Below are 14447 nucleotides of genomic sequence, written 5' to 3' on the forward strand. Positions count from 1 at the left end.
TCCTTGGGAGAAGAGACCAACACCCTCCATGAAGAGCTGCATCCACACAGGAAGATGGTTTCTGCCCCCTCAGCCCCCTTTCTGAGTTCTTCCAGCTCACCAAAGTGCTGGAAAACTGAGTAAAAAGCAGTTTATTTCCCCACCCCCAATGAGTTGAATGATCTCCATCCCATTTCCAATATCACCCTCAGCACCTGTCAGTGATGGAGCCAGAGGGTGCCCCACGATGCGCCTCATCCCAAGGCTTGGCAAAGAGCTGCTTTCCCTCCCACAACATTGAAACTTGGGGTTTGCTCAAATTAGGGTGGCGGTGCTCTGCATGCAGACATGGTGTGCCAGCCCTGAGCTGCTTGTGGGGGCGCAGAAAGGGCTTGAGCCTTCGTCACGCTCATCCTCATGGGCAGAGCTCAAACCTCCCATCATTGCTGATGGGGGTGAATGGCGGAGAGTGTTGGGGTGTTCAGCTGGAGAAGAGAAGCCACACCTTATTGTGGCCTTTACAGACTTAAAAGAGGCTGATAAGAAAGATGGGGACAGACTTTTGAGCAGGGCCTGTTGCCATAGGACAAGGGCTGATGGTTTTAAGCTAAAGGAGGGAGATTCAGGCCGGACATGAGGGAGAAATTGTTTGTGCTGAGGGTGGTGAGAGCCTGGCCCAGGTTGGCCAGAGAGGTGGTGGCTGAACCATCCCTGGAGACATCCCAGGCCAGGCTGGACGGGGCTCTGAGCACCCTGAGCTGGTTGCAGAGTGGTTGGACTAGATGACCTTTGAAGGTCCCTCCCCACCCAAACCACTCTGTGATTCTGTGATTCCCAATCGGCAGCACCAGTCTGTACCTCACCATTGGCATTTTTCAACCCCAGATTGGGGGCAATGAAATGCTTTAAACTGCAGCTTCATCCTCTTAAAGCATTCCATGGCAGCTGCCCATGAGCGGGATGCAGCCCTGAGTGCCTGAGTTTTGAAAATACGCAAATCCTGGGGTCAGTTGTGGGCCCCTCATGTTTAAAAAGGCCTTGAGGTGCTGGAGCGAGTGGAGAGAAGGGAACGGAGCTGGTGAGGGGCTGGAGCACAAGTGTGATGGAGCGGCTGAGGGACCTGGGGGGTTCAGCTGGAGAACAGGAGCTGAGGGGAGACCTTCTGATCTCTGAACTGCCTGAAAGGAGCTTGGAGCCAGGGGGGGTCGGGCAGCATCCATGGGCTGTGTCACACAGCTTAGGGTATGTCCTCCCCCCCTCCAGCTGCGACTTTCCACAAGACCAGAGGAACGACACAACTTCCCAGCTCCCGAGTCTTCCAGCTCCTGCGTCCTCCAGGCGGCTTTTGAGTCCTCTCCATGTTTCCCTTGTGCCAGATCCCATCTGCTTTATGTTTTCTCCCTGAAAAGGATCGTTGCTTTTTCGCTGCTAATTGCCTGTCGCTCCGAATCCTCCCGCTCCGCCTCGCCAGGGATGCTCTTCCCCTGCCAAGCCAGGGAGGAGAGCGCTTGGGCAGACCCAACTTTGAACCAGAAACGCCCAAAAAACCTTTAAAAAAGAAAAAAAATCATCTGTATTTTCCAATGTCATTTTACACGGGGTCAACATTCCCCAGATCCCAAACCCAACCCCTCCCCAGTAGCACTGATGGAGATTTAGGTGCTGGTACCCACATGGATCTGGAAAAACCTGGAAATGCTGCAAAACTGAGTATTTCTCCCGCCTTTGGGCACTTCGGCTGTCAATCACCCCCCCACACCCCTCCGTTAATTAGCGAGACCATAAACGACGTCACCCCGATGTCATTTGCTGCCTCCTGCTCCTGCCAGCTCAACAGCATCATCATCATCGGCTTGAACAAGGGGCCGTGGAGGCAATTCCCTTTGGCCAGGTTAGGGGAGAAAAGGCTCCGTCACCTCAATAAACACCGAGAAGCTGAGATTTTGGGGGCTATGCATTGAACAAAAGCCCCAAAAGCTTGTAAAATTACCCCAGGAGAGAACAAAAGAAACACGAAGCCTTCCCGCTCCGGCTCGGCTTTGCATAAGAGCTGGGGAATATGTCCTTAATGAAAAATCAAGTGGTTAAGAAAAAATTGAAGATATATATATATATATAAAATATGCTAAAAAATAATAGTATAGGATATATTGAAAAAATCAGCATCCCTATCTCCAGCGCTTGCCTGGGAGCGTGATGGGGAACTGCTTTACCCCATAGGTCCTACATGATATTGCTCACCAGCCCCATTTTCCCCTAAAACACCCCAAACGCAGGCTCATACCTTGCCCCCAGCACCAGGCGTGTCGCCTCCATCCACTCCTACGATGCTGTTTCACTTCTTGGCATTTCGATCCATTTCTAGATTTTTATTTTACGCCTGCTCAAGCGCCGACACATCCCAATTCTCACCTGGGGGCATTCAACTCAACGATTTAAGAGCTGTAGCCGAACCAAAAAGCGGGCCAAGGTGTTTCGCTTGGATCTCCAGCCCTTCCTGGGGAGTCGTTAGAAGAAATTACCAAGATAGGATCACAGCGCCGCGGCAGATTTGATTTTGTAATTGCCGAGGTGGGGCAGGGTGGGATGCTCGGGGGATTCTGGCTCCATACCAGTGCAAATGGGATGAACGTTATGGCTCTGGGTCACTTAAACAAGGAGAAAAATGGGGTGATGCTGCTTAGCAGAGGAAACTATCAAAGGTTGGGATCAGTTTGGCCTTTCCAAATCAAAGGCAACATCTCTCCCCGATGCCGGAGCGGCCAAATCCGCCCCCACGAGGTGCCGGCATGTGGCTGCGTCTGCCTCGCTGGGTGTTTCCATCATCTGTGAAATGTAAAGTTGGGGTTTTTGTGCTCCCCCCGCCCAGCCGGCATCATCCACCGAGCCTGAAATCCATTATTCCCACCCGCATGGCTGCCATCGGTGCGCGACACGCTCAGTGGTTGCGTGGCGATGCTGCAGCCGTGCCGGAGCGGGTTGGTAATGGGGGTCGGGGACCCCCCCCTTTCACCTCCTTCTGGGGTCTAAAGGGGGAAAAAGAGGCCCCCGGAAAGGACTGAGGGGTGATTTTGGGGCTGACCCAGCTGCCGGTACCTTCAGGTCCTTGTACCCCCCAAATCTGAGCCGGGGCACATCATCACACCCCCCCCACAATCTCCATCCCAACCCCACCATCCCCAAGACACCGGGTGCCACCTTTGGATAACCACGAGGCCAACATCCCTCACCTCTTCCGCGGGCTGCCCCTCGGATTTGGGGAGGAGGAGGAGGGAGGGATGAAGGATGCGGGAAGGGATGCACATCCCTGGTCCCCAGCTGGCGCATCCCTCCGCCGGCAGCCCCCGGGGGTGGGCTCAGCGACGCACGTGTGCGGGGAGGGAGGTGTGGGGACGCGTGTGTACACCGTCTATATATACCACCGTGGCACAGGCGCCGGCGGAGCCACAGATCAGAGGAGCCGGCAGCCGACAGCACACCCGCAGGTAGGAAAATCCGCTTTAATTTTCCATCCTAGGGGGGCTTAGTTTGGTTTTGTTTTAACCCAAGGATGGTCCGTCCGGCACCGATTCGTGGATAGATCTTCCCCTCCTTGCTAAGGGTTAAATGAAATATCTTCCTGGAGGGAAAAAAAACCATCTTTATCCCAAGAGAGGAAAAGTTTCGGCTTCACCATCCAGCCCCCAAAATCAAGCGGAGCAGGAGGGACGCAACAGGAGTCGGTGCGGGACGCCTGCCCGAAACCAGGGGAAACCCACAGGGTGATGGGGGGTTCCTCCGGGACCAGCGGCATTTTTTAGGGGATTTATTTGGTGACCCGCCACACCACAACTTACCTCATTCAGTATTCCTGCCCTTTCTTCTTGTAGCCAGGACTTCACCGGGGTCACTGCAAGATGCTCCTGCCTTGCAAGCAATCCCTTTTATTCCTCAAAAAAAACCCATAAAAAGGAGGAAAACGATGTGATTTTTGTTGCTTTGATTTTTTTTCGTCCCTTCCAAATAGCAGGAACGAATGGCTGAGATATGGGGACACAGAGGGAAATGTTCTTCCCGAGCTTTTTTACCTCTAAACAGCCTTTTCTCAGCCTCTCCAGCCCACATCTGTGTTTACAGTCGCGCTGCAGCGTCTAATTTCGGCCAATTATGGCCAATTACCTGATTGAGGGGGACCGACAAAAGGAAACGCTTATTTTTCTACTGAGTGCCAGGCATCTGTAGCCAAACCACCCCCACCCCAAATCCCTCCGATTCTCCCCAAAATCCCCCCCAAAAGCCGCCAGCACAAAGCCGTGCGGCATCACAGGGTTTTGGGGGAGCCGGTGGGAGACACTCTTAGACAATATTGCGGTTTTTCGACTGGAAAGAAAAGCTTTGACTCCTTCAACTCTGGGTAAAGATCGTGCCCGGTCGCATCTCTGGATCAGGCCTTGGCTTATGGGTAGCGGGGGGGGAAATTAGCAGTATTAGCAATATTAATTTGGGCTGGTTGTGCTCTGGGGGTGGGAAGCAAGATGCTCTGAAATGTGCGCCCCACATTGATCCTGACCTGGGAAAAAGCGAGAGAATCACTGGATTTAACCCCCCGCGAAGGTTTTTGGGGATGGACGGTGATCCCGCTGCTGGGATAATTCCCAATGTGTCCCAGTTCGCATCTCCCATAGGGAAAAGGGGATGGAGCATCCGCGGGGAGCATCTCCCCAACCCAAATTGCCTCAAATCAAGCGAATAAAAACCCATCTTGCCAAGCACCTGCTTCCCTTTTCACCTCTTTGGTTATTCACTCTCCATCCTTCCCCCCCTCCAAATCAGCCCTTTTGTATGGCTGCATCTCCCACACCATCCCACCCGGAGCGATAAATAAAAAGCCGCTTGTCCTGACAGATAACCAGACCCAACGTTATCTGAACCGCAGGCTGGATTGCTAGAAAAACCCCTTCTTATTTTTCTTACCCCCTCCCAAATATTAATGAGGATCATTCAAACTCCAAATGACGCGCCCGTGGGGCAGTGGGAGGGGGTCCCAAAGCTATTTTATGGGATGGAGTGGCCATATCCTCATACCCCCAGCATGGAAGGGGAGGAAGAGGAGGGTTTGTGCCCAGGAGCAGCCCCATTGTTAAGGAGCCGGGGGGGTGGCTGTGGTGTGACACCGGTGTGTCGCGTCCTTCGCTGGGGTCGGTGGCATCTGTGGGTGTGAGGGCAGTGGGACCGGACGGTGCATCCCTTGGGAAATAGGGTCCAGGTTGGATTTTCCTGGGGGGAAAAACGGAGAAAAATACCAAAAAAAGTGGGGGGAAAAAGAGGAAAAAAAAAAAAAAGGTGAAAAATGGGAAAAATTGAAAAAATAGGGAAAAATTGGGGAAAAAAGACATCCCTCTCTTTCTTGAGGGTCTGTGGCTGCAAAACTCAGAACGGGGCTTCATGCCGTCACCACCCCCAGCCCTGCCGTCCCCCTCACCCCAAACACCCAAGGGCAGAAACAAGAAAAACATGCCCTTTTAAAGGCTGATTTAATATTTGGGGGAGCAAAGCGGGGGTTGTTTCCCTCCTTGCCACCCCTGCCCCGGCTGGTGATGCTGCCCGGGTACCGCATCCCGCCCGATAGCATCTTTCAATTAACCGTGAAGAAAAGCCGAGCCGTAATCTCGCAGCCTCCTCTGCAGCCAGATGTGACCTGCTTTCCCCAGCACTTGGTGGCTCTTGGGGACACGGGGGCAGCGCTGGGGGGTGGGTTGCAGCCCCCTCCTTGGCTCTGCTGAACCCCGTTTCGGGGCTCAGTGATTTTTCGGGGGGGTTTGCCCTCTCGCGGGAGCTTTCTGCCAAGCCTCTGACTCACACTGCCAGCCAGTTTTAATGAGACTTGACGAAGATTAAGCCTTAATTCCTGCCCCTTATCAGCTTCCCCTGGTCCCCTCCAGCAAATGACAACTGGGAGCTGCCAGGGTCTGTGTCACTGCCCGGCTGGTGGGGACCAAAGGTGACCGTGACACCGTGCAGGGACCCCAGTGGATGCTTTGCCTTCGTGGCAAAGAGTGGGGGTGTCCCCCCACCTCGATGGGGTGTGAAATAAATGGGGACCCCCTGCCCAGGTGCTCAAACCACCCCCCAAGCAGCCTGAAATGCTGCTGAGGTGACACATGGGTTGTAAAGCCACCGCCACCGATGTCTTCCGCATCTCTGACATCCCGGTACGGGGGTTTCTGGGTGTTGCTCCGGTATGGAGGGACCTCAGTGCCATCAAGGGTGGCACCAACCTTCATGTCCCCATCCTGTTCCTCTCTGTCACCTCCACCTCCTCCCCTTGTGTCACCGTGCAGCCCCAGGACCTGCTCCCCAGGACCACAGGGATGTCACATCCCTTTTCCGGATGGGATGAGGGCAAGGGGAGGGTCAGGAGGACCAGCCCTCCTGTTTGCGGGTGGCTGGGGGGATGCGTGGGGCTAAACCGCCGGGAATTGGGAGGGAAGCGCACAGCCTTGGTCATGTCACTTAATCACTGCCTGTCACCGGCGTTGGCAAAGCTGGACAGGACACGGGGTTCTTTGGCTTTGCTGCTCCACACTGGGTGGGCTCAGATCCCGACAATCCCTCCCAGCAGCGATGTCTGAACCCTCCCAAGATACAGACAGGGGTGGTAGCACCCCAGAAATGGCCGGGAGGGGAAACCGGACCAGAACAACCTCTCTCAGCTCCGGTGATGCTCGGATAAGGAGTGTCCTGTTCAGGGGACAGCTGGGGACGTGCTGCCCCACCACGTCCACCTGCTAAAATAAGCCCCGTCTGGGACTTGTGCCATGAGATAGCCTGGAAAAAATTAAGCCGGGACACACCGGATCCGTTTTGGGGACGAGGAGGCAGTCGGGCTCCTTTCCCAAAAGGATAATTTTGGCAGGGGGACCAGGTGGTGAGGGAGGACGGGCTGAGAACGGCCACACTTCGGCGCAGGTGCGGGCTCGGCGGTGCTGGTGCCGTCCTGGTTTGACGGGTTCTTCTCTCTGCGGTGCCGCAGCCGGTGCCAGTGTCACCATGAGGACCGTGCTCTGGGACCTGCTGCTGCTCTGCCTCTTCGCCCGGGCGCGGGGCGACTGCCGGGGGGACTGTCTGCACTGCGACCGTCAGCTCTACCGCGACAGCTTCGACGTCCTCGTAAGTCCCCTGGGGGTGGCACCCATGGGTGCTGTGCCAGCTGCACCCCTGTACCGGCTGGGCACCTTGTGCCGGGGTTGGGGTTTGGGGTTTTGGGGAGGTGGGGGGGGTTTGGCTACCGGTTGGTGCCAAATCTCAAGGGGATGGTGCCACCTGCTGTCACTGTCCCTCCTCCTTGGGCACCCCCAAGGGACACCAAGATGGTCCTGAGAGAGGATGCAGAGCCCAGATCAGCTGCTGGGAGTGATGGGGACAATGCTGTGGTGGCCCAAAGAGGGTCTCAAGACCCCCAGCATCCCCAGCTCCCATACCCCCATGGCTTGTGGCATCACTGTCCCCACCTACGCCAACACCAGACCCCCCAGATCCCCAGCTCCCATACCCCCATGGCTTGTGGCATCACTGTCCCCACCTATGCCAACCCCAGACCCCCCAGATCCCCACCCCATCCTCCAAGAAGACACCAAAATCCCCCCGGAACCCCATCAGGATGGGATCAGCTTTGCAGATGCCCGGTGAGCTGCAGTGTTTCAGGGAACCGGGCACCCCACAGACCCTCTACCCTCTTCCCTTCGATGCTGGATGGAAAGAGCCATTAAATGACATTTTTGGGTTTTTTTTCCAGTCCCTAATCCTTTCTTTTCCCCTCCACTGAGCCGTGGCCGTGCCCTGCCTGGCAGCATTTCTTTCCCTCCTGTTCCCTCTCGGCCCTCGAGGGATTATCCATCACCCGCTCGCTAATTTATTAACAATGATAAATCACAGCGGGTTGAGACGTCTACCCAAAAGGACGTGGCATGTCAGGAAGCCCCCAGGGCTGGAAACGTCCCCCCAAAACCAGGTGGGATCAGTGACTTCCAGGGCTTCGTGGAGATGCTGGAGCCACCCCAGTGCCACCCCCTTGCTGGCAAAGCCTTCTGCAACCACACGTCACTGCCACAAAGTTTTGGGGCGCGATTGCCCTGTTTATGCCCCAAAATGTTGTTTTGTAATCTGAAGGCACCAGTGTCTCTGCAGGGACAACCCCCTCCTGCCTAGTCCTGCTTCTGGAGCTGCATCTGGGCTCGATGATCTTGAGGATCTCTTCCAACCAAGGTGACCCGATGATTCTGTGATTTTGCTCTGTCTCTCCTGGCCAGCAAGATGGAGATGGGATGGTTGGTGGCTCCTGGGTCCCATGCAAGGTTGTATCTCAAAGCAGGAGTGGTTTGAAGCAGGAGCAGAGGAACCTGGGGTCTTTGGAGGCTTGGTTTCAGCTGGAAGAAGCGGCGTGGTGGGATTTAATACAGCCTTCCACCATTTCCAAAGCAACGGCCAAGGGAGTCCCACCAGCACCGTGGCTGATCCATCCTTCAGAAGTAGAAACAGGAGATCCCTCTGAAGTCACAGGTGTGTCAGCACCATCATCACAGCTTCCAGGGCAGGACAGGAACCAGCTGATGGAGCTGGTCTTCAAGATGTGGATGAATCACCTATGTCCTGCTCCTCAGAGTCACCTAGGGATGGTGCAAAGCCATGGTGGCACCAACAATGCCAAATGAAGATTGGAAGGAGCCACCCCAGGTAGTTTTGGTGCTGGAGGTGGTGGACCGTTGGATGGTGTTTCCTGAGGACTCCCAAAACACTGTGAGCAGAAGCTATTTCCATGTGAATTAAGACGACAGCACGATGGCTGAGGACCCTGGGATGTTTATGGTGCTGCCTTGTGGATGAGCAATAGGACCATGGATGGTCTTCCAGTTGATGCCTCGGGTAACTCTTTTTGAAGCCTATTAGCTGGTGCTCATTGGAGCTGTTACCTACACAGGATCCACCACCTTTCATCTCAAACGCAGGGCACCGTCAGGACACTGTCCATCAGCTGTAGACCTTGGAGATCCCAGGAGAGAATCTTGGCTCAGCACAGGGTGCCCTTGGTGTCTCCACAAGGACCATTGTAGGTGTCCCAGCTTGCAAGGTCTTCATCACCACCTCGCTTTGGGACAACTATTTTTCTTTCGTCTTTGTGTCTGAAGAACCTGGATGCCCTCAGTGATGGCAACAGCCACGTGCTTGAGCTTCAGCCCTGAGACACCGCGTTGGGATTTGTAGCACCTGGTGAAGTTAATGAACCCATGGTGAAGAGGGTCTTTGCAAGGGTTTGGTCTTGCAGGTAGTTTGTAGCAATGAGACATGCCAAAGTGCTTCATCATGGCATCCTCCAGTTGGTGTTAAGCATTTAGAAGAGCCCACCATGAAGCTCATGCTGGGATGGAGACACTTCAATGGAAGGGAGGACAACCCTTCCCTCCTGGGCCCTCCAGCCTTTGGGTATTTAGTTTGGTTCTTCTACGATTGTCTCCTGGATGGTTTCCCCTGGGTGCTGGTTTTGGTGGTACTGGAACAGGCTGCCCATTTGGGGCTATCACCCAACAGTGGTGCTGGGTCTATGTCCTGCCTTGGTGGATGAGGCGTCTTGGAAAGAGATGAGCCACAAAAATGGTAGGATGCACCCATGGATGCTGAGGAAGCCCAATGGGACCTCTTGATGAGGCTGCTCTTGATGGCCTTTGAAGGAACACGGAGAAGGAGGAGGGTTCCTGGGGGCTGGGAGGAGGCAGATGTCACACCTGACTTTGCGGAAGGCATGGAGGAGGATCTGGGAAGCTATGAGCTGGTCGGCCTCACCTCAATCCTTGGGGAGGTGGTGGAGCACATCATCCTGCAGACATGCGAAGGACAAGAAGGTCACCAGGAGCAGCCAGCATGGACTGATGAAAGGGAAATCATGCTCGACCAACCTGATCGCTTTCTGCAGGGAGACAACCAGCTTGTCTTGACTTTCATCAGGCTTTGACGTTGTCTCCCATGACATCCTCATGAACCAGCTGCTGAAGCACAGGGTAGATAAAGAGGCAGTGACGTGGATTGAAGCCTGGGGGAGCTTGGCATCTTCATTAACAATCGGAACGATGTGGCAGACGCACCCTCAGCAGTTGTCAGAAAATGCAGAGTTCGGAGGGGTGGATGGGTCGACCGCAGGGTTGTGCTGCCATCCAGAGGAGCCTCGCTGAGCTGGAGACATGGGTGGGTAGGAACCTCCTGAAGTTCAACGAGGAGAAGAGCTAGGTCCTGCCCAGGGGAGGAACAACCCCGGGCACCAGCACATGCCGTGGGTCCCTTCCCACCTCCACTGTCCTGTGACTTCGTGATTTTTGGGCTCATGCCCAGCTGAAGGACCCAGCAGTGCAGAGCATGGGGCGGTGGGACCAGAGTATGGACATCAACAGGAGAAGTGCAGAGCGTGTCCAGCATGGAGCAGAGCCTGTCCAGGCATGGGCGGGAGAGGGATGCTGAGCGGCTGCCATAGGTCCCCAGCATCTCCACCTCTGGGAGCCCATAAAGGAGGTTTGGGATGGGACACCTCACCAAATGAGGCCAGGCAATGCCAGAACCTTTCCACGGGTGTCTTCCAACATGCTGCATCACTGGACGGGCTAGATGTGGGGGCATTTGGGGTACACTGGAACAGGCTGCCCAGGGCAGTGGTGGAGTCCCCATGCCTGGAGGGCTTGAACAGACATGGACATGAGGTTCTCAGGGACATGAGTTATTGCCAGGGTTGGGTCAATGGATTCCATGATCTTGAGGGTCTCTTCCAATCAAAATAATTCTATGATTTGATGATTGGATGATTCAATTACTTGATGATTCTACACCACGCCGTGCTTCCCAGTGTCCCAAAGTCCTGGTGGGACCCAAACCCACTTGACACCCATCCCTATATCGCCCACAGTCCTGGTGGGACCCAAACCCACCTGACACCCATCCCTCTGTGTCCCACAGTCCTAGTAGGACCCAAACCCACCTGACACCCATCCCTCTGTGTCCCACAGTCCTGCTGGGACCCAAACCCACCTGACACCCATCCCTCTGTGTCCCACAGTCCTGGTGGGACCCAAACCCACCTGAAACCCATCCCCATGTCTCCCATAGTCCTGCTGGGACCCATACCCACCTGACACCCATCCCTCTGTGTCCCACAGTCCTGGTGGGACCCAAACCCACCTGACACCCATCCCCATGTCTCCCATAGTCCTGATGGGACCCAAACCCACTTGACAGCCATCTCCATGTCTCCCACAGCCCTGGTGGGACTCAAACCCACTTGACAGCCATCCCTGTATCTCCCGCAGTCCCAGTAGGACCCAAACCCACCTGACACCCATCCCTGTCTGTCCCACAGTCCTGGTGGGACCCAAACCCACCTGACACCCATCTCTCTGTGTCCCACAGCCCTGATGGGACCCAAACTCACCTGATACCCATCTCCATGTCTCCCACAGTCCTGGTGGGACTCAAACTCACCTGACAGCCATCCCCATGTCTCCCTGGGTCCTGGTGGGACCCAAACCCACTTGACATCCATCCCTATATCTCCCACAGTCCTAATAGGACCCAAACCCACCTGACACACATCCCTCTGTCTCCCATAGTCCTGGTGGGACTCAAACCCACCTGACACCCATCTCCATGTCTCCTGTGGTCCTGGTGGGACTCAAACCCACCTGACACCCATCTCCATGTCTCTCACAGTCCTGATGGGACGCAAACCCACCTGACACCCATCTCCATGTCTCCTGTGGTCCTGGTGGGACTCAAACCCACCTGACACCCATCTCCATGTCTCCTGTGGTCCTGGTGGGACTCAAACCCACCCGACGCCCATCCCCGTGTCTCCCACAGCCCTGGTGGGACCCAAACCCACCTGACACCCATCTCCATGTCTCCTGTGGTCCTGGTGGGACTCAAACCCACCTGACGCCCATCCCCGTGTCTCCCACCCAGGTGTGCATCCTGGAGTGCGAAGGCGAAGCCGTGCCGCGGGCCACCTGGGAGCTCTGTGCCGCCGCCGCCGGCCGAGCCGCCCCGCGTCCCCGTGACCTCCAGGACGCTCCCTGGCGCGGCGCGGTGCCGGCAGTGCCACCGGCGAACCCGTTCCAGGTAAGCGAGCTGCTGCAGCGCCGGGAAACCGAAGACGACGAAGGCGTCGAGGCGGCGCCGGGCGCTTTCCCGCAGCCGCCCGAGGACATTTCCCGACGATCCGGTTTCCCCCGGGGGCCGCGCGGCTGGTGGCCGGCGCCGACGGCGAAAGGGGTGCAGAAGCGATACGGGGGTTTCATCGGGGTGCGCAAGTCGGCGAGGAAGTGGAACAACCAGAAGAGGTTTAGCGAGTTCCTGAAGCAGTACCTGGGCATGTCGCCGCGCTCCAGTGAGTACGAGGTTGCCGGCGGCGTCAGCGAGCACAACGAGATCTAACGGAGCCCCCGCCGCGCCGCCACGGCGAGGTCCGCCATGGCCAAAAAAGTCAACCCTCCTACCCCTCTACACCACATGTCCGTAGGTGCAAATTAAAAGAGAAAAGGGGGCAAAATAATTTGGAAGATGTTGATTTGGAGAGCGGGGAGGGGTGGGCAGAGCGGCCGCCGCGGCATCCGGAGGGTGGTTGGGGAAAGGTCCTTTTGGTCGTCAGATTCCACCCCCCCAGCAGGGACGATGGGTGAAAGTTGGTTGCTTTGTAATTGGACACAAAATAGGTGTGAAGGATGGCTCAGCGCCCCCCCCCAAAAAAAGCAGATATTTAAAAATTATGAAAAATTTTAAAAGGTAATTTAAAAATTAAGGAATTTTCACAATTAAATCAGATTAAAGTAAAATATTCCTTGTAGAAAACTCCTTCGTCCTAAATTGCTCCCGCTCCACCTCGCCAAATTCCGCAGTGGGTTACCCCCACGCTTCCACCCCATCGGACCGGCGTGTGTCCCCGGGACGCTCAGACCCCCATCCCACCCCCTCCAAACTCCTCATTTGGAAGAATTTACCTTTTCTTTTCCCCCTTTTTCTTGGTTCTTTTTCATTATTTTTCCCCCCCTTGGGTGGCATCTCCCTAAATCCAGGGATGTACCCCCAAACCCCAGCAGGGAGCCCCTTGCTCCCTCCGTTTTCGGCTCAGCTGATTTATTTTCCCTTTTCTTTAATTCTCTTGATTTTTCTTTTTCCTTATTTTTAATTTTTTTTTTATTATTATTTTTATGGTTATTTTCTCTATTATTTTATATTTATATTTTTATAGCGTTCCGGCACCGCATCCCAGCACCTTCCGCCAGGCACAGGCAAAATTAACCCTGCTCCTGCCCGTCTCCATCCTCTCTCTGACGGACCCCAAAGCGCTTCAGACTCACACGCGGTCAGAAACCACTTTGCTCTTCACTCACTTAAGCCAGACTTAACCCCGGGACCCGAGGAATCGCCGACGGCGACGGGGAGCGAGATGCCGCGGGGATGGGGGGGGACGGGACCGCGGGGGAGCGGGCGCAAATTGAAACGAAATAAGGCAAAACCCACCAAAACCCACCAAAAACAAGGGGGGATTTCGCCACAATAATCTGATTTTTTGGCTCAGCCGCTACGAACGAACCACCTCGAATCTGGCGGAAAATCAGCCTGGCGCCCAGAAACCACGTGGAAATGTGTCCTTAAACCATAACGAAATGTTTCTTTTTCATTTTTTTCCCTTTTATTTTATTTTTACCCTTTTAAAGGCGTTTTCCTTGATGTTTTATAAAGCCTCTGGGGTTGACTTCTTTGCTCAGCAATACAAACCGCGCACGTTGTTTTCGTTGCGTCCCCCCCAATTCCCCAGCATGTGTCACGTCCCCAGCATGGGACGCGGGGGTTTAATTCTGTCCGTGTTGCTCCCATGAGAATAATCAGAACGGGTTGGTCCTCCTGGTTGAATTCGCTACCCAAAAAGAAATCAAGCACATGATGGGAGCGACTTTCCCCGGGTCTCACCCGCAGCGCTGCCCTTCTTCACCCTTTGTAAAAATAATTTAAAATATAATATAATAATATCACATAATCCCTCTGGAAAAAAAAAAAAAAACAATTATCCCAAGATCTGGTTCTTTTTAATTGTTTCATACAAAGATTTCTCCATTAAACTTGTACATAGCAAAAGGATTAATAAATCAGTTTACTGTTTCTACGATATCATTGCGACTGGCGACCGTCACTTGGATCAGCGCTTGGGGAGAAGGTCCCTGACCCCCCCAAAAAAGCCACCATGGGGGGGATCAAATCGCCCCACGCAGATGAGAAATAGTTCGGTTTTAGGGTGGAAAACAAGGGGAAAATTGGTATTTTGTATTATTTTAAGAGTGGGGGCTTTTGGGGTGGTAGAAATGCCCCCCTTGGGTGGAATTTGCAGAGCTGCTGGGGGTCTGTCCTGTTGCATGTGTCCCACAGCCAAAAATTGGATGGATTTGGGGTTATTTTGC

At 54.7% G+C, this 14447-nt stretch overlaps 1 protein-coding gene across 1 annotated transcript; it reads left to right on the forward strand.

The window, feature by feature from the left end:
* Positions 1–7008: 7008 nt before the first annotated feature.
* PNOC (prepronociceptin) lies at positions 7009–12675 on the forward strand (the record flags this gene model as incomplete). Its single annotated transcript, XM_082048925.1, has 2 exons — positions 7009–7128; positions 11956–12675. 2 exons carry the CDS (start codon positions 7009–7011, stop codon positions 12424–12426), a joined length of 591 nt encoding a protein of 196 aa, XP_081905051.1. The 3' UTR covers positions 12427–12675.
* Positions 12676–14447: the final 1772 nt, after the last annotated feature.

This window comes from Streptopelia decaocto (genome assembly GCF_964273445.1).
Source record: "Streptopelia decaocto genome assembly, chromosome: 3".
Lineage (NCBI taxonomy): Eukaryota > Metazoa > Chordata > Aves > Columbiformes > Columbidae > Streptopelia > Streptopelia decaocto.